General features: G+C 51.5%; 12 protein-coding genes across 12 annotated transcripts; 7 read left to right on the top strand and 5 right to left on the bottom strand.

Moving 5' to 3' along the window:
• Nucleotides 1-502: 502 nt before the first annotated feature.
• Nucleotides 503-1,876, bottom strand: BJY04DRAFT_178551 (uncharacterized protein). Its single transcript, XM_073709758.1, has one exon. It carries the CDS (start codon nucleotides 1,771-1,773, stop codon nucleotides 1,042-1,044), a length of 732 nt encoding a protein of 243 aa, XP_073575965.1. The 5' UTR covers nucleotides 1,774-1,876; the 3' UTR covers nucleotides 503-1,041.
• Nucleotides 1,877-2,816: 940 nt separating this feature from the next.
• Nucleotides 2,817-4,440, top strand: BJY04DRAFT_213684 (uncharacterized protein; the record flags this gene model as incomplete). Its single annotated transcript, XM_073714990.1, has 5 exons — nucleotides 2,817-3,021; nucleotides 3,087-3,106; nucleotides 3,168-3,272; nucleotides 3,325-3,776; nucleotides 3,906-4,440. The coding sequence occupies 5 exons, from the start codon at nucleotides 2,817-2,819 to the stop codon at nucleotides 4,438-4,440; spliced, it is 1,317 nt and encodes a 438-aa protein (XP_073575964.1).
• A 671-nt stretch (nucleotides 4,441-5,111) lies between these two features.
• BJY04DRAFT_213683 (ankyrin repeat-containing domain protein) lies at nucleotides 5,112-7,553 on the top strand (the record flags this gene model as incomplete). Its single annotated transcript, XM_073714989.1, has 3 exons — nucleotides 5,112-5,832; nucleotides 5,892-6,576; nucleotides 6,668-7,553. 3 exons carry the CDS (start codon nucleotides 5,112-5,114, stop codon nucleotides 7,551-7,553), a joined length of 2,292 nt encoding a protein of 763 aa, XP_073575963.1.
• Nucleotides 7,554-7,698: 145 nt separating this feature from the next.
• On the bottom strand, nucleotides 7,699-9,686 carry BJY04DRAFT_229299 (dihydroxy-acid dehydratase; the record flags this gene model as incomplete). The annotated part of the gene is made up of 3 exons (XM_073719037.1): nucleotides 9,262-9,686; nucleotides 8,954-9,165; nucleotides 7,699-8,886 (listed from the first exon to the last, which is right to left on the bottom strand). The coding sequence occupies exons 1-3, from the start codon at nucleotides 9,674-9,676 to the stop codon at nucleotides 7,699-7,701; spliced, it is 1,815 nt and encodes a 604-aa protein (XP_073575962.1). The 5' UTR covers nucleotides 9,677-9,686.
• A 1,360-nt stretch (nucleotides 9,687-11,046) lies between these two features.
• BJY04DRAFT_213681 (uncharacterized protein) lies at nucleotides 11,047-11,685 on the top strand (the record flags this gene model as incomplete). The annotated part of the gene is made up of 1 exon (XM_073714988.1): nucleotides 11,047-11,685. One exon carries the CDS (start codon nucleotides 11,047-11,049, stop codon nucleotides 11,683-11,685), a length of 639 nt encoding a protein of 212 aa, XP_073575961.1.
• An 873-nt stretch (nucleotides 11,686-12,558) lies between these two features.
• On the top strand, nucleotides 12,559-13,281 carry BJY04DRAFT_213680 (uncharacterized protein; the record flags this gene model as incomplete). Its single annotated transcript, XM_073714987.1, has 1 exon — nucleotides 12,559-13,281. One exon carries the CDS (start codon nucleotides 12,559-12,561, stop codon nucleotides 13,279-13,281), a length of 723 nt encoding a protein of 240 aa, XP_073575960.1.
• A 682-nt stretch (nucleotides 13,282-13,963) lies between these two features.
• Nucleotides 13,964-14,593, top strand: BJY04DRAFT_213679 (uncharacterized protein; the record flags this gene model as incomplete). Its single annotated transcript, XM_073714986.1, has 1 exon — nucleotides 13,964-14,593. The coding sequence occupies one exon, from the start codon at nucleotides 13,964-13,966 to the stop codon at nucleotides 14,591-14,593; it is 630 nt and encodes a 209-aa protein (XP_073575959.1).
• Nucleotides 14,594-16,018: 1,425 nt separating this feature from the next.
• On the top strand, nucleotides 16,019-16,834 carry BJY04DRAFT_213678 (uncharacterized protein; the record flags this gene model as incomplete). Its single annotated transcript, XM_073714985.1, has 1 exon — nucleotides 16,019-16,834. One exon carries the CDS (start codon nucleotides 16,019-16,021, stop codon nucleotides 16,832-16,834), a length of 816 nt encoding a protein of 271 aa, XP_073575958.1.
• A 55-nt stretch (nucleotides 16,835-16,889) lies between these two features.
• On the bottom strand, nucleotides 16,890-17,820 carry BJY04DRAFT_229297 (SDR family NAD(P)-dependent oxidoreductase; the record flags this gene model as incomplete). The annotated part of the gene is made up of 1 exon (XM_073719036.1): nucleotides 16,890-17,820. One exon carries the CDS (start codon nucleotides 17,818-17,820, stop codon nucleotides 17,005-17,007), a length of 816 nt encoding a protein of 271 aa, XP_073575957.1. The 3' UTR covers nucleotides 16,890-17,004.
• A 233-nt stretch (nucleotides 17,821-18,053) lies between these two features.
• On the top strand, nucleotides 18,054-18,683 carry BJY04DRAFT_178549 (PaaI family thioesterase). Its single transcript, XM_073709757.1, has one exon. The coding sequence runs from the start codon at nucleotides 18,157-18,159 to the stop codon at nucleotides 18,622-18,624; it is 468 nt and encodes a 155-aa protein (XP_073575956.1). The 5' UTR covers nucleotides 18,054-18,156; the 3' UTR covers nucleotides 18,625-18,683.
• Nucleotides 18,684-18,748: 65 nt separating this feature from the next.
• BJY04DRAFT_229295 (uncharacterized protein) lies at nucleotides 18,749-19,805 on the bottom strand (the record flags this gene model as incomplete). Its single annotated transcript, XM_073719035.1, has 3 exons — nucleotides 18,749-18,944; nucleotides 19,019-19,614; nucleotides 19,647-19,805. The coding sequence occupies 3 exons, from the start codon at nucleotides 19,803-19,805 to the stop codon at nucleotides 18,749-18,751; spliced, it is 951 nt and encodes a 316-aa protein (XP_073575955.1).
• A 717-nt stretch (nucleotides 19,806-20,522) lies between these two features.
• BJY04DRAFT_99086 (putative amino acid permease) lies at nucleotides 20,523-23,040 on the bottom strand. Its single transcript, XM_073721429.1, has 9 exons — nucleotides 22,541-23,040; nucleotides 22,470-22,490; nucleotides 22,372-22,420; nucleotides 22,250-22,325; nucleotides 21,975-22,200; nucleotides 21,806-21,926; nucleotides 21,415-21,758; nucleotides 21,240-21,362; nucleotides 20,523-21,185 (listed from the first exon to the last, which is right to left on the bottom strand). Exons 1-9 carry the CDS (start codon nucleotides 22,637-22,639, stop codon nucleotides 20,565-20,567), a joined length of 1,680 nt encoding a protein of 559 aa, XP_073575954.1. The 5' UTR covers nucleotides 22,640-23,040; the 3' UTR covers nucleotides 20,523-20,564.
• Between the last annotated feature and the right edge of the window lie 901 nt (nucleotides 23,041-23,941).

Raw genomic sequence — 23,941 nt, 5'->3', positions numbered from 1 at the left:
TCAAGGACGCTGATTGGCTGAGATGTAGGATGTTGCATGCAGGTACAAACAGACGATTCTCTGCCTGTCAGGCATCAGTCTGTTCTCTTCAGCAGTGTGCTCACCTCTCCCTCTTCTATCAGCTTCCATTTTTACTCCGTTTGTTGAAATCAGGTTTCCTGGAATCTTCCTTCTTCTTGTCCATCCTCTTCATCCTGTCATCCACCACTTTAGATCTAAACTGTCATCCGTCTCAGATCAGTTCATCTCGCTCCTCAGCCTTTGCTCATCCATCTTATCTTACACATCTATTATCATCCATCACTATCCATCCATACCTGTGGACAGCCGCACAAATTCCCTCGCCAGACCTCTTCTCAGCCCAGCACCGACAAGATGGACGACATCCAGCTTGTCCCTCTCGACCCCAACCAGGACGAGGACAACCTGAACATCTTCAAAAAGATCATCAACAATCTAAAGCTCGACAAAACCCCCGCCTACGCCTCCAAATCCGCGTCACCACGTTCAACGAACCCCCCACCCCCTGCAAAATCCTCCCCGAATACCTCAACGGCGACACAAACATCTACATCCGAATCCAATTCACCGACTCTATCATCTGGCTCCTCAAAGTCCCCTACAATGGCTACGATGGCGCCTTCGACGACCTCTCCGCCCTCGCCCTCCGAACCGAAGCGCTAACCACCCAGCTCATCACCCGCGAAACAACCGTCCCCGTCCCGGACGTCTACGACTTCAGTACCTCGGTCGACACTCAGCTTGGTGTGCCGTTTATCCTGATGAAATTCATTGACCGACGCATGCTCTCAAAGCCTTGGTACAACCGTGACAAGAAAGTCTCAACTGAAAAGTGCGAGCAGCACTGTCGGCAGATTCTCCGTGACGTTGCGGCCGCGATGGTGCAGCTTAACAACTTCGCCTTCGATAAACGCGGTGCGATGGTCTTCGGTGAGGATGGGAAGCCGACAGGCGAGATTGGGCCTTATAGGTTCTACGACCGTCATGCTATGCGGCAGGCTTGGCGCTGAATCGGGATAATTATGTCCATGAGCCGATCTTTCGCGAGATGCAACCGCGTGCTGCGAGGATGGGCGTGATTCCTGGACTCGTGGACGAGGATAAGAGCGAAGATGAGGCGGGCGAGAAGGAAAATGGACATGAAAATGAAAATGACAAGGACGACTGCGATTCTGGGCTCACGATGCTCCGCAAACTATTCCTCGACGTCGCAGTCATCCACTTTCCAGCGGAGCAGCGCGCCAGCCTCCAGTTCGTCCTGACGCCTACTATATTTGATGTCTCCCGCTTTATCGTCTCGCATAAGATGGCAGCCTTAAAGGGATTATCCATTGGGATGCAGCAATCACCGAGCCTCTGTTTTACTGTGGAAATGAGGTCTATCCGTTTTGGTTGACGCGGGACTGGGACGAAGTCATGTATCACTGGTGCTCTCATAGTGAGGAGAATCGTGAGAAGTCTCCTGCGGAGCTGGAGCGCTATCGAGCGTTGTATCGGGATTTCATTGCTGAGGTCTCGGATAATCCGGATGCCAGACGCATTGCCTATAATTCTTTGGTGCTGCAGAACCTGTCTATTGCTGGAAGTCCGGGGTTTGCTCCGGTCATTATGGAGAGGATCTTTAATGAGGTCAAGGCCAAGACAGAGTATGCGCACTCTGGTGGGGAGAGTATTACTGACGGGGAGGAGGAGAGTGATGAGGAAGAGGAGAGCGGTGGGGAAGAGGATAGTGATGGGGAAGAGGATAGTCATGGGAAGAGGATAGTCATGGGGAAGAGGATAGTGATGGGGAAGAGGATAGCGATGAGGGAAAGAATAGCGACAAGGAGCAAGGGGAGGAGGAAGAGGTGAAGGATGATCAGGAACCTGTTGAGGCAAGCAGCGAGGATACCAAGAACAGTCACGAAGACTCCAAGGTAGACACCAAGGAGAACTCCAACCAACAGGTAAAAAAGAACGAGAATCAAGCAGAGGGTAAGCAAAGCGATGGAAAAGACGATCCCGAAGATTCCGCCTCCGACCAAGACAACGCCGAGCACGCCCATCACAGTTGCCACTGCGAAGACTGGAAAATCAACAGCGACCTTGACTCCTTCACATTCGGAAGCGTCTGCCGAGCCCTTGCCCGAGACGAACTTCGACCAGAATATCGTGAGGCTCTGATCACCGGTTTCAAGGCTCTCCTCTGGAAGGAACCTCTCTCCTCCTGATTGATAACCACCATATGTCCTGAGTAGCAGGCCCTCTCCACCGGATGTTTTCGATTCAGGTTGGGGGAACAATATCAAACGCCCGTCTCGCTGCAGCTGGTCCAATTATGCCGAATGCAGGAGATAACTAGAGCAGCGGACCGGCCGGATCAGGCGATTGTGGTGGAGAAATATGCACATCCACAAGCCACATGGGGATTCTTCATTGATGTCAGAGCACAGACCAGCGTAGCTTTGGGTAGATCCAAGTTAATATCAATGAAACCCCTGTCAAAAATGTTTCTTGAGGCGCCATCCAGCCACATGATAGGCGCGACCAACTAGGGCCCCATCGAGCGACAAAGGAATGCGCATGCGTATATTCGTCGCGTGGCAACACACGAGGCTTGCTAACAATTTCAGGGTCAAGGCAGGCAGTACGTAGGGTAGCTCCTCAAGTAACTATCGTCGATGCAAGAATATAGAAGAGCGACCGGTACCGTATCGGTCCGCTACAGCCTCTAGCCCTCTTCCTTTCCCAACCTCGAGTAATGTCGGATCTAGCTGCAGGTTGTATGATACAGCAGCATGGAGTTCCCTCGAACAATGTCTCCCGGCCTCAGGGAGGCTTTTCTCAACGGACCAGCAGGCGTCCCTCCTCCCGGTGAGGAAATCAACTTTGTCAACCCCCCGAATCTCTATACCGTAATAGTGGTCACCATATTGGTTATCTGGCCGCTCTGTTCAATTTTTTTCTTCATTCGCTTCTACACGAAAGCTTTCATTCTGAAGGCGCTCAAGGGATCAGATTGTAAGTCAACCACAAGCATCACCGGGGATGAGAAAGGTGCTAATGCAAGTGGTACATTGCTTTAGATGTTATGGCCATCGCCTGGGTATGTGCAGCCTTCCATTTGCGTTAGGTCTTAGAATGAAGCCAGCTGACTGTGTCACTAGATAATATCCATGGGCTATTTTGCGCCGGCCTGGAAGGTCGGCGTGGTCAGCCAGGGGCGAGATCAGTGGAATATCCGACTAAGGGACTTCCAAAACATTCTTTACGTACGCACCCTCCGCTCTACATAACGATCGGTCGTTATTAACCGCACCACAGTACCACTTCATTGGCTTCATAATCTACTCATTCGCCCAACTCTTCCTCAAACTCTCTATCCTTCTGCAACTCCTCGAGATCTTCTCTCCACCCTCGTCAACGACCCGTCTAGATACCAGCCAACCATTCGGACGAACCCTCGCCCGCATCTTTCTTAACAAAGACCCCTTCATCTACACCTGCCACGCCTTTATAGTCGCGAACGTGGGCTGGTACTTTATCGGCGCATTTTTGAAGGCATTCCAATGCAAGCCCGTCTCCGCTGCCTGGAATCTCCTCGACGACACCGGCACCTGTAGCCACGATCTCTTCGCGATGCTAGTCGTCGAGGGCGTGATCAACGTTGTATCAGACATTGCTATCCTGGTACTCCCCCAGGGCCGGATCTGGGGGTTGAACATGGATTGTGCGACCAAGGTGCGGGTTTCGGCGGTTTTCTCCGCGGGCTTTCTGTATGTATTCATTTCCACCCATTCAACCTCGGGGCCCCAGTCTTCTCTTGCTATTTCCCGTTGCAGGTCTAGATCCAGGAATGTGTCTAATGGGACTACCTACCAATCTAACACGATCAAACCAACCAGAGCCTGCGTCGCCGGCGTCATGAAAATGGTCTACGCAATCCTCATGTTCAAGAACCCGCATAACAAAACCTACTACCTCTACCTGCTTGCCTTCTGGACTCTCCCCGAGATCTCTCTCGGTATAATCGCCGGCTGCCTGCCCTCCGTCCCGCGGTTTCGCAAGACGACTCTCAGGACATCGCTCTTTGTATACTTGTCTTCTTCAGTGCGGAAGCTTCCCGGTTTGAGGATGTGGTCTGCCAGGGCGAGTTTTGACGTTGGGCCCGGGCCGAATATCCCCCGGGATAAGATCGGGCGTGCGCCTGTGAGGGTTCGGGTAAGGAATTACTGGTCTGTTATTGAGGATGCGGACGGTGGGATTGGGACGGAGCAGTGGGGGAGTGAGTTATCGACTATAAATGGAGGTGCAATGGAGTTGGTTGGTAGGAGGACGACGGTGACGACTGTTACATCTGGGGATGTGGATGTGGATGTGGTGGAGGACAGGGGAGAAGAAGGCCGGCGGGCGTCTCCGCGGGTGAGGGGGATGATATAGGAAGGGGGTATAAACTTGTCAGGATTTTGGCGGGCGATGGATATATGTCCAAGGAAGAATCTAAGAATGATTCAGACTTCCATATAGGTGAAGAACCACAGTCTAAGCACGAAATTCTTTCAAGCAGTCCCAAACCAGTAGCTCGTTTTCAGGGGCAAGAATCATCTTCGGCTTTCAGGGGAGGGAATTAGAAGCGAGTTTAAGTAGCCGAAGACATTAAATATTGAAGTTGAAGCGTGACAATCCACTGAAGGGACTATGCTGAGGTTTTGGTGAAGATGAGGCCAAAGCTGCAGGTGCAGGGAGAGTCACGTGACGGCGAAACGAAAGGAAACAACAGCACATATCTCCCCCGCACAATATTAATCCATCATCTCAATAGAAATAATTACAGAATTGGATAGGTACAGCTAACGTTGTCCATATTTGCTCTACTTACCCTGCAACCGGAGTGTCCGACATAGCAGGATCAAGGTGATATATAATCCCGCCACTCCAAGGCTATACACATCGCATCTCTTCAGCTCCCAACATCCGCATGATTCATCAACCCACAGCAAGTTGCTGTCCAATACAACAAGCATTTTATCCTCCACATTACACTCACCTAATTTCCCATCACCAACAAATCTCTCCGATCAACACTCTCAAGAAAACCAACCACTCTGCAAATGAGCCTAGTCACGCTGCCACCCGAACTCATAGCCTCCATCCTCTCCTACATCCCAATACTAGAATACCTCAATATCCGACTATGTGGCAATCACTACCTCAACAACGTCATCCGCAACATTCTCCACACAATCCCTCGCGAGAAATACCTCCAAGCCCTCAGCGCTGAAGATAAACGCCAGGGAGACTTCAGATTACCCCGGCGCCACGCCCTTGAAATAATGATCGAGCGCGGCCAACCAGCACTTGTGTTGTGGTACATCGAGAAAAGCCCTGGTAGATATCCTACTGGTGCGATTGCGTCGGCGTCTGCAAAGGTTGACGGGCTGGGGTTTGAGCCTGCGCAAGTACCGGTTGAAAGTGATCCAGGCTCGGTCACAGCGGAAACGAAGCGAATACCGCCCTTTGATCTCGCAAGGAGTAAAATTATCCTACATGCGCAGCGGCGTACTTTTAGGATGGCTGTGCATTGGGCGGCGTATTACGGCCAGACGAAGATCGTTGAGATAGTGCTTGGAAATGCGAACCTTCCAGCTGGGAAGGACCGGTGGACGGCGCTGCATTTTGCTGCTAGCGATGCCCAGGCGGGGGTTGTTGAGTTCTTACTCCGGAACGGGAGCGAGGTGAACGCTTTGGATCAGAGAGGGATGACGCCACTGGGAGTTGCGGTTGAGAAAGGCCATGGTGAGGGTGACGTGGGGAGGCTGCTGCGTGCTTATGGTGCGCGGGCGCTGGATCTGAGAGAGCTCATTGAGGATGGAGAGGTGGGGTGGGTGAAGGCGTTCCTGCGAGACGATACACCCTGGCGTATCCTGAAGCGAGTGATTACCAATACATCCCCGATCGGGTCTGGCAGCGCATGTCGTTGCGTTGGTACTATGAGTACCGGTATCGCATGGCGACGGGGGAGGAGAAGTTCGACCAGAAGATCAAGTATATTCGGTCCAAGCTGATCAGCACCGCGATGAACCAGCGTCTTGTCTCGCTGTTCCGAATCGCTGTGAAGGATGGCGGCGACGTGTCTGCGCCGTTGGGGAAATACACTGCGGTGGCACTCAGTCGCCTCGTTAAGGACGAGGATCTCAACATGGTTCAAATGTTGTTCACCCTTGGACTAGATCCCTCTGTTGTTTTCCGGCCCGCATTTGATGTTCCTGTGTCGCCGTTCCATCTGGCCGCGGGCATGGGAAGCCCAGCAATGTGCGAGGCCTTCTTGAACGCGGGCATGGATGTGAATGCAGCTGACAGTCAAGGCCGAACTGCACTGCATTTCGCGGCTGAGAATGACGATGTCGCGCAGATAGCACTTCTCGTGGAACGCGGATGTAATGTTGAGGCGAAAAACGCGAAAGGCGAAACTGCCTTGCATGTCGCTGCGCGGTACGATCGCTGCCGCGCAGCGAAATATTTGGTCAACACCGTCGGAGCCAATCTTGAGGCGCGTAACAGCGCGGGTCTGACACCGTACGCCCTGGCGTGTATCCATCGATCCACCTGGGGGCCCTCCAAGGTAGATGAGAGCATTTTTCCCCGTCCTTTCTGCACTGGGGGCTAGAGTAGATGCACTCGACGATCAAGGCTTGAGTGTGCTACACCACGCTCTGCGTGGCCGCAGCACAGGCTTGGACGTAGTGCAGTTCCTGGTGGAACAGAGAGGTGCCAATATCCACGATACCGACACCGAAGGACGAACAGTCCTTCATCACGCGCTGTTGTATGAGTGTACGGATCTCAAGAAGATTGTATATCTCATCGCGCAAGGAGCGGACGTGAACGCAACTGCGAACGACGGCATTCCGCCTCTGCACCTTGCCATCCGCTGGGGATGCTGGAAAGACAAACACTACTACAACGAGGTCAATAATATAAGACATCGAAGTCCTCGCCTTCCTTGGAAGGTTCTACTCCAGGATGGGGCCAACCCGAACGCACGGGATGAGGTCGCCGAAGACGGCACGGTCTGGGAGACTCTCGTTGACGCCGGTGCGGATATCGAGGGCCGCGACTCAGAAGGGCGCACCGCACTTCATAGACTGTGCATGAGACCACCTGAAAACCGCAGCTATGATGAAACAAATCGAGCATGTCGATGCGGGCAATTACTGGACATGGGGGCTGATGTCAACGCCACCGACACGCATGGATACACTGCGTTGATGTATGCCGTGCAGCTTCCACGGCGCAGCTACGCTTACAGACCAGCCGAGGATCTCGTCAATGTGTTGCTTTGCTTTGACGCTGATCCGGATATAACCACTCCAAATGGACTCTCTGCACACGAAATGGCTACTAGCGATGATGTTCAAGTACTGCTGCAAAATGGGGGCATCGAGTCAGCTGGGCTACGAAACTATTTTAAGCGAAAGACCCCGCCTCGGGATGGTGTCAACAAGGAGGCTTTAGCATTGAGAGGGCGATGGGTGGCAGTCCAAAACACCTGAACTACCGAGGAGCTCAATTCTTATTGTCGCAGCAAATGGTTACATGCTCGAGCGGTTTCTGCTGGGTAGGCATCCCTCACTAAAGATGAGAGTAGGTTTGAAGGTCGCTTTATACCATCTAACCGACATTATCAAGCGAGAATATCTATACGGAGTTCGGCCCCTTTGCAGTCAAAAACCCAAAGTCCGCCCCCTCATGCGCCTGATTCACCTCCCTCTCATAAAGTCCCCTATACCCACGTCTCGTCCTCCTCTCACTCCAGACCCCCTCCTTACTCTCCTCAATCTCCCTCTTCCGCACCGCAATCCTCCCCGCCAACTCCTCATCAGATATGTCAACTCTCAAAACCCTTTCCTCCACATCAAAAACAACCCCATCCCCCGTCCTTACAACCCCAAACGCCGAATCCGGCACCGCAGCCTCAGGACTAACATGCAATACAATCGTCCCTCCCGCAGTCCCTGACATCCTCCCATCCGAAATCCGAAGCATATCCGTCACACCCTGCGCCGCAAGCTTACGCGGTATCGGAATCATCCCAGCCTCCGGCATACCAGGATTCCCAATCGGCCCGATATTCTGAAGAATCAGCACCGAGTCCGCCGTAACATCCAGATCAGGATCATCCAGCCGAGAAGCCATGTCGCGGGGACTCGAGAAAACAACCGCTGGCCCGGTATGCCGTAACAGCCGTTTATCCTTCGACGCGGAAGCTTTGATCACCGCGCCATGCGGCGCGATGTTCCCCTTTACCACGGCCAGAGAGGAAGATGGATGCAGCGGGTTTGAAAGCGGGCGGATGATGGATCTTGAGTACTCGAAGTCACGGAAGGGGGATCTATCGAGGATTTCACCCATCGTTTCTCCGGTGATTGTCCTCGCTGACTCTCGCAACAACGGGCAAAGTCGGTGCAGGAGGCAGAGCATCCCACCGGCATTATGGAAATCGGTCATATAGTTGTCGCCGCTTGGTTTGAGGTCTACGAGGAGTGGTGTGGTTCTCCCGATTGCATCGAGTGTTTCGAGTGTTATGGTGCCGGCTAGATCAGGGTGTCGGTTTATGATCGCCATGAGATGGACCATGGCGTTTGTGGAGCCGCCGATTGCTTGCAGGACGACGGCGGCGTTGTAGAAGGAATCGGCGGAGAGGATTGTCTGCGGTGTGCGTCTGTTGACCGCGGCGGCGACGCCGTGGGCGCCTGTTTGTTCTGCTATGCGGAGCCGGGCTGCGGAGACGGCGGGGGCTGAGGCGCCGAGTAAAGGGATCAGACCGAGTGCTGCGGTGATGCAGGCCATTGTGCTTGCTGTGCCCATGACGCCGCAGGTGCCAATCTACTGGGCTATCAGTGTTGCTGAATGAAGAGGCTAGGAGGGCGGAATAGGGGTGTTAACGTCATACCGTCGGCGCAAGCTCTTCATTGATGGCCGAGATCTCCTCAACGTCAATGGTACCAGCGCGGAACGACGCCCAGTTATTACGGCAGTCTGTGCAGGCGCCTATTCGTTTTCCGCGGTGCGAGCCGGGCATCATCGGGCCTGTGAGCAGGGGTAAGACTGGTTTGTTTGCGGAGATGCCGCCCATGATCTGTGCGGGGACGGTCTTGTCGCAGCCTAGGTTGGATGGTTAGCACAGCCTGAAGCACTACATTTGCCGCGCAAGAGCTATAGTTTAATTCTATTCAGCACTGGGGGGATAGGGGCACCTACCGCCAATCATGATACAAGCATCAACCGGCTGAGCCCTGATCATCTCCTCCGTATCCATGCTCATGAGATTACGCAGGAACATGCTAGTTGGGTGTGAGAAGCCCTCATGGAGGCTAATTGTCGGAAAATCAATGGCGATGCCGCCATTTAGGTGGATGCCCCTCTTTGCTGCCTCGATTAGTTGTGGTGTATTGCCGTGGCACGGATTAAATCCTGAGCCGGTGTTGATGATACCGATGATAGGGCGTGATAGGGCATCTTCGGAGTATCCTAGTGCTTTTATGAAGACCTTGCGGAGGAAGAGAGAGAAATGCGCGTCGCCGTAGGAGGTCAGGGCTTGACGGAGGCCGGTGGTGGAGGTAACCGGTTGTTGGAGGTCGTAGTCGTTACTTGGGGATTCGGCTGGGTCTGACATTTTGCGTTTCAAGTACGGAATAATCCATCGGACGTTGACTGAGGCGCAGACTGTCCGTTATATAGGGGTGTGACCGCGTGGAGAGGGCGGATGTCACCCGTGGGCCGGCGGAAGTGATCCGGGGACGAGGGGAGGGAGTTTTGAGTCGAGGCCATTTATGCTGGTAGACAATTAAGTAGAGGAACAAACTCTTGTGGACTTTTCTAGCTCTTGGCTTAACTCACCCTTCTCGGGAACACGATTTCCTCCAATCAGTCTGGTGCGAGATCCCTCTTGAAGACTCATTCCCCTCGTCCTCGGCTCTTCTGGTACCGGATCTAGTTCTGGAATCTCCCGACTAAAATGCGCAAACATTGGTTCTTCTGGATATGATTCCACTGCACCCCGTTTGACTCGCCGTCGTATTCCATGGCCAGTTCCATTGTGTGGTCTGTGGGTAAATGCATGTTCGTCCGAACCGGGATTTAGTCACGAAAAGACGGCTTATCTTGGCGACGAGCATGGGCATCACAGAGGGTGAGTCGAGTGACCCACTTCATTCTTCTTCAGGAAATACCCCGATGGCATGGTAGGATGTAGTTATTGAGTTGAGTGGGAGGTCCATGCGATTGCGTGGAGGGTTTAACAAGGTTAAGATAAGATGTAGGATAGACATTGCTGGTAGAATGGGGAAGATAGTACAATGTCGTTTAAGATTGGGATGTACCGATATATCTTGCTTTTTTGGAGAGCGCCCTATATGCCATTATTCTCTCGGGGCTAAGGGTGTCCTGTTCTCATACCGTGAGGACTTTCCCAGTCAACCTCGATGCCGGTTGAATCTCAAACCGAGCTCTCTTTCGGCCTGATATAGGTGAGGACAGTTTGATCTACAGAAGCCATTGCCATCAAAATAGCAATCGATGATACTCTCCATTAGAAGGAGAAGGCGGTTGGTCCTGGATGCCCAGCATTAACAATCTGCAGAACGGAAGGACTGTCAAATTGGAACAATGCCAGGGCAACAACCGCTGTTGAACAACGTATTGTCTTTGTAATGTGATCAGTGAGGCACATTTTCATATTATCCATTCTTCTTCTCAAGCCTCTCAAAGGTCCGAAACATAGGACGGTATAAAAGGCTTTCGACTGCATCATGAACAACAAAGGCAGATGCTGTTTCGAAGAGAAAGCGAGTCAGTACTCTGAACGTCCTTTCACAATCTCCTACAATGCTCTTATCATATTCATCGTACATAAATAGGAGAGAATGGTCCAGACTATCCCCACTCATCGTTCTATCTCAACCCATCGCGAAGACGCAGCAAAGGAAGCCTCGGCAACTCTCGCACCAACCACCACTAAGCACTATACCTAAAAATACCAACAAGATGACTCTCCCTCCAGGCTTTCAACTCCTCTGCGATGTCTTCCCCTGGGTCAAAACCCTCTATCAGATCTGCCGCTCCACAGCCACGCACTTCATCCCCGACCACTCCCTCTCACCCCCCAACGACACAATCCCCTGCATCCTCAATCTCACCTGCACGGCCGAGTTCGACATAAACGTCGTCGGGCCCATCGTCGCCCGCGCCATCCGCAAAGGCCTGCAGGGCTCAATTGAAGGCCCCGACCCAGATAACATCGTCATGTCCGTCTACGTGTGGATTGGACTGCCCCGTGAACCGGAGAACGTCGCCGAGGAAAGGATCACGATCAGTGTACTCACTGACGTTCCTCTTGACAAGGTTCCTGGCATGAGCCAGCGGCTGTGGGAACAACTACCATTTTATATTATGGATGAGGATGTGGAGTTTGAGCTGGGCGGGTCTTGGATGCCGGTCGCGTTGGAGGAGGACGAGAGCCGCCTGATGGTGCGGCTGAAATGGCTTGCCGACAAGGCCCTTTTTGATAAGGACGAGAAGGGGCCCTTCTTGTTCTGGAGTAATTATACTCTGGGGCTGAATGGGGAAGACCCGAGTGTGGCTCAGGGGGAATCGCATAGGGGGGAGTGGGCTTATAAGCCTTGAGGTGGGAGTCATTGCGGTTTGGCGTTTGCGTTTTTGTTTTGTGGATTGTTGATTTGCATAGTTTGGTGTCTTGTTTTTGAATTAGAAGAATATGCGAATAGGTTCTGCATTCTAGGTTTTCTTGTTCTACTTTGCCGGATGTTGACTTCTCTCTCTTTGTTCCAGTTTTGTACAAAATTCCTGTCAACACTGCAAGTTCTAGATATCGCATTGAATTTATTGGCTTAACAGGTTGCATGTTGGCAGTGCGAGTAGTTCTTCAAGTTGTGTAGAGCCTTTATAATCATTGTTTGGTTTTCTTTGTCGACTAGGGCATGGAGGGTAGAGAACTCTTTGTGATATCTGTGTATCGTTTTCGAATGGACTCGATCGTTGCTATGTGCATTGTACGCCTCGTCTAGAATCTGGGATTGATTGTCATTTTACATGTGTGAATTCTCATGCTCGGTGCATCTTTCAACCTCTTATCATGAACTATATGGCATTCGCCACGATAACACGACGAAAGGATTACCGTTCACTTGAGCAGGTCAATGCTCCAGTATAGCCTATGCGAGTCCTACGATGGCGATGTCAGGTAGAGATAAATTGTACAAGTTCCTGAAACGTTGCAAGACCACCGGCGATACGATTGACAAAGAGCACTCTCGAAAAGCCAGTCCTATTTGCATCAGAACAATGGGTTTCCTTGAAACTTTGTATAAGATAGAGGCAATCTCAGACTTTTTTGACAACATGCAGAGGCTCTAAGTGTAGGCAATATCATAAATAAGGGAAAGTGTATCGCATCCCATCTGATCTGTGCGCGATCTCCCATTCAGAACCTCACAACCATTTGGCTTCGCTAGCATTGAACATCCAGTCTCAGCCAAGATGACTTTCAAGAACTACTTTCAAAATTACAAGAAGGTGGAACATCCCACCCCAGAAGAGTACAATCGTCGCCTGGCCGATCTCACCAGCAAATGCAACGGTACTCCAACAAAGTTCATCCCAAAAGGAGCTATGAAGCCTGCCCCCAGCTCAACATCATGCATCTTCACTCTGAAAACAAGTGCTCAGATTGATCTTCTGACTGCCACCCCGGCTATTTCAGCAACGCTGTGGAAGAACCTAACAGCCTATACGCAGAACCGGAGAGATACGTCCGGGATGAAACTGTGCGTCTGGGCTGGGAGGTGGCAAGACCCTTATCAACCAGCCTATCAAGGTACGCAGATCAATGCATTGCTTGATTTGCCTATGCGCGATGTTCCGGACTCAGCCTCGGATGCGCCGCTGTCCGCTTCGAATGTGCAGGCGGATTACGTTCTTTTCCGCGACTTCTTTGAGGGGTTTTCAATCAAGGTCGAGGGTGTGGGAAAGGGCAAGGAGGTCAAACTAGCCGGAGAATGGAATATCGATTGCTACGTGCAGTTCCACGAGAAGCTACAGACTTACAGGTTGCAGTGGTTTTCTGAGTTGGCGCAGTATGACAAGGCGGATGTTGGGCCGTTTGCCTTCTGGAGCAATTACCCTCGCGGTGCAGAGGATGAATCTAAGTCTACGCCGCTTGGTAAAGGAGAGGCTCCGAGGGGGCTCGTTTATAAGCCTTAGATGGCTTCTAGTATTATTTTCCCTCTTTAGCTACCTGTATCTTTAAACGGCGTGCCGTTGATGTTTCCTAGCCCGTTTTTACATTTTACCCAGCAAAGCTGCACTGAATTTATACTCAATTCATTATGTCTCATCATTGAACCGAAAATCTGCTCTCCAGAGAAGCTCCTTTGTAGGTTGTATTTCCGTCAAAATCAGTATTGATTATCATGTCTGAGTGGAGTTGAATGTCCAACCACGTTAAGCAGACACCAACCCTGACCATATCACAGTCCATATCACAGTCCACGTCTACTCAGCGTGTTCGTATTTACAAAACGTAATTCAAGTCGGGAATAGAACACCTCTACTGGTCATTTTCACAGAGTATTCACGAACTATCGAATTATATGCTGCCTGACGGTATATCAGGCTGCACCTATAGTGGAAGAATTCCATCGTGAATGCCTTCTCTAGCACTTCTTTGTGATGTCTCCACCTTTCATTCTCTCGGACGAGGGACAAAGCAAGCGATTGTTTCTACTGATCTCAGAAAACAAAGCCATAATGTTGCGACAAACAGCAAAGGAACTAGAGGCGAAACTTGAGCTTTGTTGCTAGTAGTATAAGTAGACCAGACTCACCCATGATTCCACCCTCAAGAGTATCTCCATCAGGTTCTGAACCAACAAACTCTCTCAAAATGGAGCCAATGGATCTCGAAATTTACTGCTGCCACCTCCGCCCGGAGTACGAACTATACTACACCATGTGCACCAATACCTACCGCGACTTCATCCCGGAAAGCGCCCTCAGGCTCCCACTAGGCCACGTCGCCCCCATCATCGGCGAGCTCACAACAACAGCAAACATCGACATCAACACCCACGGCCCCGTCATCGCTCGCGCCGTTCGCAACGCCCTAACCGGATCAATCGAGCGACTAGACGGCACAGCCACCCAAGTCTACGTCTGGGTCTCAAACAACTCTCTCGGGGAGGGATACCGTATCAGCTTCCTGGCCGACATTCCCGAGCACTTGGTGCATGGCTTCAGCGATCGTATGCAGACCAGACTACCCGAGGGTATTACCGGTGAGGATGGTGAGCAGATTATCTCATTTGAAAGCGATTGGCAGCCCTATTTGCGCCTGCGCAATGAGGAGATCTTCGAGTATCGCCTTAAGTGGTTTACCACTCTGGGGGCTTACGATAAGGCCAACTTAGGCCCTTTTCTCTTCTGGACTAATTATCGTCTGCCGCTGGATGGGAACTCGGCGGGTCCGGAGCCGGTGGGCGAGTTGCCGTTTGGGTCGTTTGTTTATAGGCCTTAGACTTATGTTTCTTTGTGGGTTAGTTAAGGGGTGGCTTGGTCGTTTGTGGCTTGTTGTATGACGCTCGTTGAGAATATACAGTTTGTTTTTATTTCAAAGCTATTCCTAACAATGTAGACAATGTACTTGTAGTTCATGATAAATTATCATCATGCTATACAGAATCAAGACCTCACTTCAATATGATTGCCTCAAAATTCCTGCCATAAAAGCAACGTCTAATATAATGCTGTGTCCCCATACGAGCCCAAACATCTGCTGCCGGACCCTTTGCAATCTCCTGAAGTATGGCTCGGTATATCTAAGGCCTATGCTTTGCCGGAAAAGGCCGCATTTCTGTCGTACATCAAGCTCCCTACCTATTTTTAGTCGATGTCTACATCTATAGCGAAAGGCAGGAGTCTACTGTAAAGGCAGGCGTACTACATCCCGACTACTACTCTTGTCTACCCTTTTGCTCGGGTATATAAGAATGACCATAACTAGTGCCCTTGATGGGAGACTGACTCTTGGCTCTGGACAAAGGCCAAGGACGTTGTTCATGGTTGACTGGGTTTCTTGCTTGAGATTTGTTATAGCGTTTTCAGTTTCTCGCTTTGCATCATAGTATATCATTAATCTCTGCTTTCGTTGCTCTAGTAGTTGACATTCTGAACCTGCGTTCTGTCTTGATAGAACCTGGAATGTATCTATTTATCTTTTCTTGAGACGTGTCTGACGTTCGACTACGCTCATGTGTGGTCTCTTAGATCCGACCTCTGCCACAACGACTATTAGGAGTCGCGGCAGAGGTATCTCGATTTTCAGATAGCGAGAACGACTGTACAGGCGTTAAGAAACCCCTCACTAACTCTGCTAAGTTCTGCTGCGCGGTTGGATCATTGCGTTAGAACAGTCAAGCAAATCCAGAATAATATAGCATCAATCGAGTTCCAAATGTGGTGTCTCAGAAGCAGCAAGACAAGAAACGCCTGCCTCCTAAGGATTCAGTGGCTGCGCTTCTCTCCTGAGACACCCTACAAGACATCAGAGCACCTCAAAACCCTTTGGCATAGATCAAGACAATTCAATACAGTTTGGCATACTTTGATGCATTTCCAACACTAGGGCTGCACAAAGATGTCTGATTTTCTATTCATTCAGACTAAGACATTCTTTTAATGATCATGGCTCAAACAAAAGCTGTTTCATGCCGTTCAACTACTCAGTCATTGTTCAAGCACCGCTTACAGTCAAGGCTCAATAGACAACAGCTTCATCTTGTCTTTCTAACCCCAGCTCCCCTCTGTTCTTGGCGCCTGTATAAAAGCCCTATATCCCACGTCGTATACAACCTTTCAGACAGAGCTTTCTCCTTTCATTCAGCCTCTATCCTTCCAAAAGCCTCCATTTATTCACTGGGTACCAACAAATCCTCCTGAGGTAATGCCTTCACGCACCCCTTTAATCACAGAAACACCCCTAAAAGCCTACTGCGCCGCATCTCCCGAGCTCGCCGGAATCGTCAAACGGTGCTCGCCTCCGATCACTACATTCCTGAATACGCTCTTGCTCGAAACGCCTCCGGGCACAATCCCGCTCATATTCCACCTCGAGACCACCGTCCCCGTACCCACGCCCATCCAGAGCGCCGGTCGGGTTATACTGTGGCAAACCCTCGCCAGCATTTTCAACAATCTCGGACCCAAGATTGACAGTGGGCTCATCGTTCATTTCTGGCTCCGTCTCTGTGACAAGTCCTGGATTGAAAGCGTCACTTCTACCGCACCCACCGGCATTACCGAACCGCCACGGGAACAACGACAGGTCATTCATATCAGCTTTATGTTTGATATTCCCTCCCGAGAGGTTACCAAGTATCTTCCGCCATACATCCAATCGATCTTGCCGACGACATTCCGCGATGATGCCCGGGGGGTAGATGTCGACACTCAGAGTTCGTGGAGATATCAGGATATTGGTCCCATTGCGTCGAGGACGAGATATCGTCTCAACTGGTTTGACCTCGTTGCGACTGCTAAAAGTGAGAGACCCGGTTCAGCTTTGTTTGGGAGCACGTTTGAGAAGGTGACCCTGGGACGTGCCGCACGAACTGCACCAGCCGCCCAAGAGGTAGACAAGAAGAGAAAACGTCGCGTGCTTTCGGTTGGATCTATGTGCGACCCCCAACCTGGGAGAGAAAGGGGCAGGGCACCCAGCCCGGAGGAGCGGCCTCGGAGCGGAACGAATGAGCAGGGTTGAGGATGGATGGGAGCCCGATGTGCTTTGTTTCCTTACTTGCTTGTTCTCTTGACTTGTTGATTTCTTTCTATAAATTCTACCGGTTAGACCTATGTCAATTCAAATTATAGCTTACTTTTCCAACCCTACCCATCCATCCAACTTGTGGTGTGGTCAACATCGAGATACAGTCAAACCCTCCCCGTCGACGCCGTAATCCCTCCATCAACAACAACCTCCGTCCCAGTCACATACCGCGCCTCATCCGAAACCAAAAACACCACCGCATTCGCCACATCCCACGCATCCCCCATCCTCCCCATCGGAACCTGCTCGTCCCGCTTCCGCATATACTCCCCCTCGTCACCACCCGGCGCATACCGTTTCGCCAACTCCCGTGTATACGGTGTGTATATCAGCCCCGGAACAACAGTATTCAGCCTCACATTGCGCGGCGCATAAATTACCGCCGTGGCTTTCGTAAACTGCATGATCGCTGCTTTCGTAGCGGAGTACGCGATCTGCGGCTTCCCGATATACCGCATTCCGGCGATAGAGGAAATATTCACGATCGCGCCGCCGGTGGCTTGGCTTTCCATTATCGGGAGCACGTGGTGGGCTGTCAGGTAGATGCTCTTGAGGTTCAAGTCGACCTGGCTGTCCCAGGTTTCTTCGGTCATTGTTGCCGGGCAGCCGGGCTCGGATTTCCCGACGTTGTTGATCAGGATGTCGATTCGGCCGTGTTTGGCGAGACAGGCGTCGACGAGGGCCTTGACGGATGCTGAGTCCGTCACGTCTGTTTCCTGGATTGTGCATTGTCCGCCTAGGGACTCGATGTGAGCTTTTGTGCGTGATGCTGAGGGAAGGGAGCGGTTTCCGCCGAAGATGATAGCGCCTTGTTGCGAGAGTTTTGTCGCGATTGCGGCGCCGATGCCGAAGCCGGCTTCTGGGGGGTGCGTTTGGCCGAGGCCGGTTATGAGGGCGATTTTGTTGTCGAGGCGGAGCATTGTGGTGGTTATCTGGAGGATGGTGTGTCTCTTTGGATGGTTGCTTAGGGGTATACAGATTAAAGAGGGGTTCTTGTTTTCCGTAGCCTTTTGTGGGTAGATACTGACTGTTTTTGAGGTCGTCGGGGCATCTCCGCTTGTATAGAGACGGGTGAGGGGCGAGGGTGGGGTGCGGGTGTGCGGCGCTGATCCGCCTCTCGGCAGCTTGCCGTTCCTCAGAATCTGGACGTCAACGTCAACAACCTCCAACCCATTCGATCACTTGCACTGTGTCATCATCATCACCCTTCACGCAGACAAACTCCCTCTTTCCAGAGTATTGCTCAAGATCCCATAATGGCCTCCCCCACACAGCCAGATCCCTCTCCTCTCCTCTCCCACGTGCAATCCGTCTGCACAACCCAAAAATCAAACAGCCCCATCTACGCGCTCCTCCTCAACGACATAACCATCACCTCCGCAGTCGAGGGAACAATCACCGCCACTCTTCCCATCTCATCCACGCACACAAACTCCAAAGGCGGACTGCACGGGACACTAACTGCCTGCCTTGTTGATTGGGCGGCTGGCATGGCGATCGCGTCATACGGAGGCACGTATACGGGGATTAGCACGGATATCCATATTTCATATCAGTCTTCAGCGAAGGAGGGAGACGTTCTACAGGTCGAGGGAAGGGTCACGAAGATGGGGGGAACGTTGGCGTTTGTTGCGGTGGAGATATCGAAGGATGGCGGGGAGGGAAAGGGGAGGGTTGTTGTTGCGACAGGGTTGCATACAAAGTATGTGAAGCAGAGGGGATGATTTATTGGAATATCTGATGCACAAATGATTAGCGGTCTCTTGCCATTTCTCGTTAGAAATCTCACTAAAAGCCTGATGGCAGTAATAAAAGGAACTACCCTTCCTCCTCTAGCACTACGGCCTGTCAGTGGCGAGAATACCACATACCCTGCGTTGCGTTCCAAGGCTGCCGGGATTTTTCCCGCCAGGGGTTATAAAATTTCATCGCCAATCGTTGCATGTGCGTATTGTTTTGCATGACTCCGAGGTTGCGCTCGGCTTGAATGACAGCATGGAGGCCGTTGTCCGTGTCGCTCAGCAAGCGGAACAAAGTTCCGCATCTGGGACATAAGTTATTCAATAGGTAGGCCAGCGAAAAGGGCCCGTAGAGCCACGCGAGGGCGTGGAGAGGTACGCAAATGAATATGGGTTGGTATCGTGTGGTGGGCGATAGACCTCGGAGCTGGCGTTGAGCGTTGGGAAAATTGTGTGTGGTGTAGACCAGTATACACGGTAGCTGGTCGTGGCGATGAGGCTGTCATCATTGGCGTCGAGGGACAGTCTGGTCGCGAGGGCGACAAAGTTGTCAGGCTGGCTTTTTACCGAACAGGTATGAATCAGGACTCGTTTATTGTCGAGCAGCTGGAGTTGGAACTCCTGGCGAATATTTCGGGGGAGAGTGTGACTCGGTACTCCAGTTTGTATCCACGCCGCCAGTCGGACGCCGTCTGCGTAAGTCAGTGCGAGACAGGCGCAGAGATCAAGAACGCCAACTGGACTGTTGAAAGATTGTGAAGAGGGTTTGCCTAGGACATAAAAACCGAAGCGGTCGTGCGGGTAAAGCTTGAGACAATCTTCACAGTAGAACCAGCGTGCGTTTTCTAGCTTGAGCAGAAGCTCAGACCGTAGGCTGCCGATTGGTTCAATTCGGGGAAATGTATGGGCTAGAAGCTTTGGCCAAGCCAGTCGGTCATCGTCAAGGGCGAGGGACAGGAGTCTATATAGATAGGCCTGCATATAAGCGCAAGGCAGCCCTGAGACACAAGAAGTAGGTGCGATATAATAAGGACGAGAATATCGACCGGCAGCTCTAAGAGCATTGACCAAGGAGGGTTTTGTTCGAAAGAAAGGCGCTTGCAGCCTCCTCGTCGCTGCTTGAAGGCTCTGAGAAACCTGAAGGCTTTTTCAATAGTGCTGACCATTTCGATGTGCTAGGACAAGGCAAAGATCCTGACGGAAATACCAGCAGTGGCGAGGTGCGAACTTGAAGGGCCCTCGTGCCGGTCGTTAGGTCCGGAAGCTCTCTCCGACAGATGAACGACAGTCAGGCTAAAGTAGGTATGTTCAAGGTTTAAGGATCTATTATCCAGGCAGGTGCTCTTGTTTGCCTCTCATTGACGACACACTGGATAATAGCATGTTCATCACAATCGTGATGAAGATATATATTTAGTTCAGAGCCAACTTCAAAATGCCAAGCTTTATACCGGGTACTCTGGCCTCGCAAATAGGTATGCATGGAACTACCTACCGAAGAGTGAGTTGATTAAGGGCCTTGTCACGCGCAGGCTAGGTTTGTCCTAAGTGTATATGTTGGAGGCATTGGCAAGTCACGGGGTTTAAGTGTAGATGGCATTTTCAGCCGCACGGAGATAACGTTGAACATCAAACACATGAGCTACTCTGGATGGTTCGAGACCGCGTCAGAAGGGATGCTCTTAACTCGCGGTCTACTCAACCACTACCCCAAGGGTTCTATTCGAGAATGCGGAAATAGCCACTTTAAACATCATTTGCATTGCGGCGCTGGTGCAAATCGAAACGGTATATTGAGATTAAGGATCGCTTGCCACCAAATAGCCGCTTCTATCTTCTAATTAGGTCGTGCAATTGAATATATATATTTTTTCCACCACCGGTATTACAGTTGTAAATCGTCGTGTAAGGCTCGATCTCGGAGTCTAAATTTGAGTCTTGGCGTGCGCCTCGGTTTCCCCGCTAGACTGCTCCTGCTCGGTCACGTTGGAGGGGCCGCCGACCTCGTGCACAGTCTCACTAACAACACCTTTGCTGTCGACAAAGTTGGATATGCGGTTCCTTGGCAACCAGGCGTCCTCCGGCATCCAGAAGTAGGAAACGAGGGCGAGGATTGTCACCGAGGCCAAAATGATGGGCGCATAGTTGAGGTTCTCGCCCGTAACTGGAAATGCGTATGGCGAGAATAGAACAGCTACAACCCAACCGTTCCAGAAGACACTGATCACCTGGAAAGGCTTTGAGAGTCTGCCAAGGCTCCAGGCGGGCTTGGGGAATCGCTTGGGTGTAAGGAACAGGCGGGCGAGGCAGATCAAGCCGTAGGCGGCAGCACTGGGAACACCAGCGGCAGAGACGAGAGACGTGAAGGCGACGCTGGATGGGAGAATGGTGCAAGTGATGATGGATGCGACAACCCAGACAACAATAACGGCATTGCGAGGTTGGCCGCGGTGGACCGCAGAAACCCACGGAGCAAACGGAAGGACGCCGTCACGGGCGACGGCGAAGACAAGGCGGGATGCAGCTGTAATGGCAATTGCCGTATTCTGATAATAGAGCTATTAGCCATTGCGAATTGGAAATTGCGGGCTGCGACTTACAAGCCAAAGCGCCGAGATGCAGATAATGTTCATGAAGATGTGGCCGCCTTTGCCGAGAACAACTGCGTACAGAGGGACAAAGGGCTGTGGAGACCCGAAAGAGAAGAGGACATCCGGAGTGGGCTAATCACATCAGCACAAACTAAAAGTAAACGCCGGGAGAGAGATTACATACCGCGCAGAAGAGGAAAAGAATAATGGTCGCTAGGCCACCAATTCCACTGGCGACAGTACTCCAGAAGATACCACGCGCAGCTGAGATTGAGGCGTTCTTCGTCTCCTCCGCAACGTGACCGGACGCGTCAAAACCGATGAGAATACCAGCTGTAGCAAGATAGGAAAGACACCAATTCCAGCCAGCGGGTGCGCCGGTACCATTGTAGGTGGTCATAAAGGCCTCTTCGGCGGTGCGAAAGCCCCAGGTGTTTGCTGTTCCGATAGGAAGCCAGATGACGTTCAGGACAAAGTCGAGCATAACGACAGATGACGAGAACCAAAAGACATATCGGTAGTATTTGGCTGGGGACATTAACTCGAGATCGCCATGATGAGTTTGGGTGTCTTACGTGGCATAAAGTTGAGTAAAGCAGCAAGTGCGATGAGAATTTCGGTGACAATCCATTGAACGGCTCTGAACTTGACAGACGAGACATCTTTTGGGAAATCCACGTCGAAGACAGTCAATTCCTGCACAGGGTTAGTGTATATGCTGCTCAATAGGGAGGAAATTCCTACGGAAAGCATATAGTTCGTCGCAGATTGAGTGTTACTAGCGCAAAAAGTTGTCCACGCGGTGGTGGACCACCAAGCAACAATAAATCCAAGCAGTCTTCCATACTTCGGACCACCGGCCTCAGCGGCCCACAGATAAATAGATCCAGCAGACGGCGAAGCCGAGCATACTTCTGCAATAACCGCCGCGGAGATGAACGTGAAGACCACGGTGACTATGTAGCTCGTCCTGCGTTTGTTAGTCTGCTGTCCGTTCAGGTATACCTGCTAGGTCATACCAATAAGCCAGGTTTCCTCCTGCTGCTATACCCGTGCTGAATGTGACGCGCACACCGCCAATGAAGTACAGGGCAGCTACTGATATTAACAATGATGCAGAGCAGTGGATTGGAGAACCTACCGAACGTTGTCGCAAAGTTCTCGAAGAATGAATACGTCCGATGCAGAACCTGCACCTTGCATAAGCGCCGAGTGGTTGGAAGGTCAAACTAAACATACCGGCTTATAGCCCATTGTTCTCTAAAATTACGTTAAAACAGATTCAAAGAGACCCATGCCAAATTCCTTACCAGAAGAGCTGCATCATCTTGAGACTCGTTCTCACTTCGTGACCCCTCCCCGGCAGGGTTTTGCTCAATGAGCTGATCATGTTGAGTCCGGCGCGACATGGCGACCAAAAAGCGAGTGATGCAACGTCTGCTTCAGAGGTTGTTCGCGCTGGGAGATGGGAGATGAAAGAGTCGGGGACGAAATGAAGGAAGAAAAAAAGTTGATAGAGTTTGATGACGGAAGCCAGTTCCTGTCAAGCGCACCCCACCTGCACCGGTCACGAGCAGGAAAAGAAAAAAAGGTTGCTTAGGTGGGAGCAGCTAGTAAGAACATCCCGGTCAAGTTCTGGCGAATTGGAGCAAGTCGGCCCGTCGCAATCTCCTGAGGCTCGAGATGATTGATGTTGATGGCAACAAGCAAAATGAATCGGAGATGTCTCTTCCGCAGAAATCAACGCACGCAATTTGAGGCCCCTGCGAGAGGGTGGATTTGGCCCTCCGTGGGTCGGCGCCGGGAGCTTACTCGAGAGCCACTAAGATGTTAGTAAACTTGTTGTGTGTCCACAGTGGCTAACTTGACTGAGTAAACTCCAGGATTGACGACTTCCAGGAGCACGATTTCGTGCAGACTACACCAGATAAAGACCGGTTCCCGCGTGCCATTGCTGGTGATAGTTGGAGAAAATGAGGTGACCGCGGTTCAACGTGCAGCGCAGAAGAAGCTGAATGATCGCAGCAGGGATGAAGGCAAGGACAATTTAACGCGCAAGGGCCGACCCACTGATGAAAACTTTGAGTCGAGGCCAGAATCCGGATGATGTTGGCAACTTGGCGCCGCGGGCAGTGGGCTCACTGGGCTGAGGTTCAAGGTTGGTGGATGGATTGCACTTCTCGACCTTCCTCATGCCAAGCCTTGGAACGCCTCACGTGATATTATAGGAAGCCTTACCGCCTGAGGCAGACAGGCACCAACATCCTCGTGTGGACCTCGGAGAACAGAACCGCAGCGTTAAGCTCTGGCTCAACAGTGGTGGATCCTGATCCAACGCCTCACATGCAACGGGCGACGCTTTCTGGTTTCTGGAAGCCCGATTGATAACACAACTGCAAAGCCTGTCATACAACCGGACATATGCTGTATCACCTGATCGGCCCGTGGGGGATTCCAGCTTGTGCTTCACCCTGCGACCGAGATGAGATTGATCCTCTTCTTTGAGCCCGCGTGCCAGGCCCGACCAGCTTAACAGTTACCGAGTTGCCGTTCATTGAGTTTATGCCAGTACATTTATTCGCCAGGAAAGTATCGGACCCCGGAAGTCACCAGTTCCCCAAACTGATTGAAACCCCTCATCGCGCCCCGGCTCTTGGTCGCATTTGGTGAGCGGCACCGTTTCATCAAGCAAGGAAGAAATACCTCTCCGT

The sequence above is a fragment of the Aspergillus karnatakaensis genome (assembly GCF_047715665.1).
Source record: "Aspergillus karnatakaensis strain CBS 102800 unplaced genomic scaffold BJY04scaffold_4, whole genome shotgun sequence".
NCBI lineage: Eukaryota > Fungi > Ascomycota > Eurotiomycetes > Eurotiales > Aspergillaceae > Aspergillus > Aspergillus karnatakaensis.
The sequence above is the reverse complement of the archived record's forward strand: the minus strand, read 5'-3'. Positions and strand labels throughout refer to the sequence as shown.

Coding starts and splice junctions, on each gene's coding strand:
- BJY04DRAFT_178551 (XM_073709758.1), bottom strand. CDS start 1,773: ATGACTATCCTCTTCCCCATCACTATCCTCTTCCCCACCGCTCTCCTC.
- BJY04DRAFT_99086 (XM_073721429.1), bottom strand. CDS start 22,639: ATGTCGCGCCGGACTCAACATGATCAGCTCATTGAGCAAAACCCTGCC. Junction 21,759..21,805: donor TTTACTCAACTTTATGCCAC/GTAAGACACCCA, acceptor TAATGTCCCCAG/CCAAATACTACCGATATGTC. Junction 21,186..21,239: donor GCATCTCGGCGCTTTGGCTT/GTAAGTCGCAGC, acceptor CTCTATTATCAG/AATACGGCAATTGCCATTAC.
- BJY04DRAFT_178549 (XM_073709757.1), top strand. CDS start 18,157: ATGGCCTCCCCCACACAGCCAGATCCCTCTCCTCTCCTCTCCCACGTG.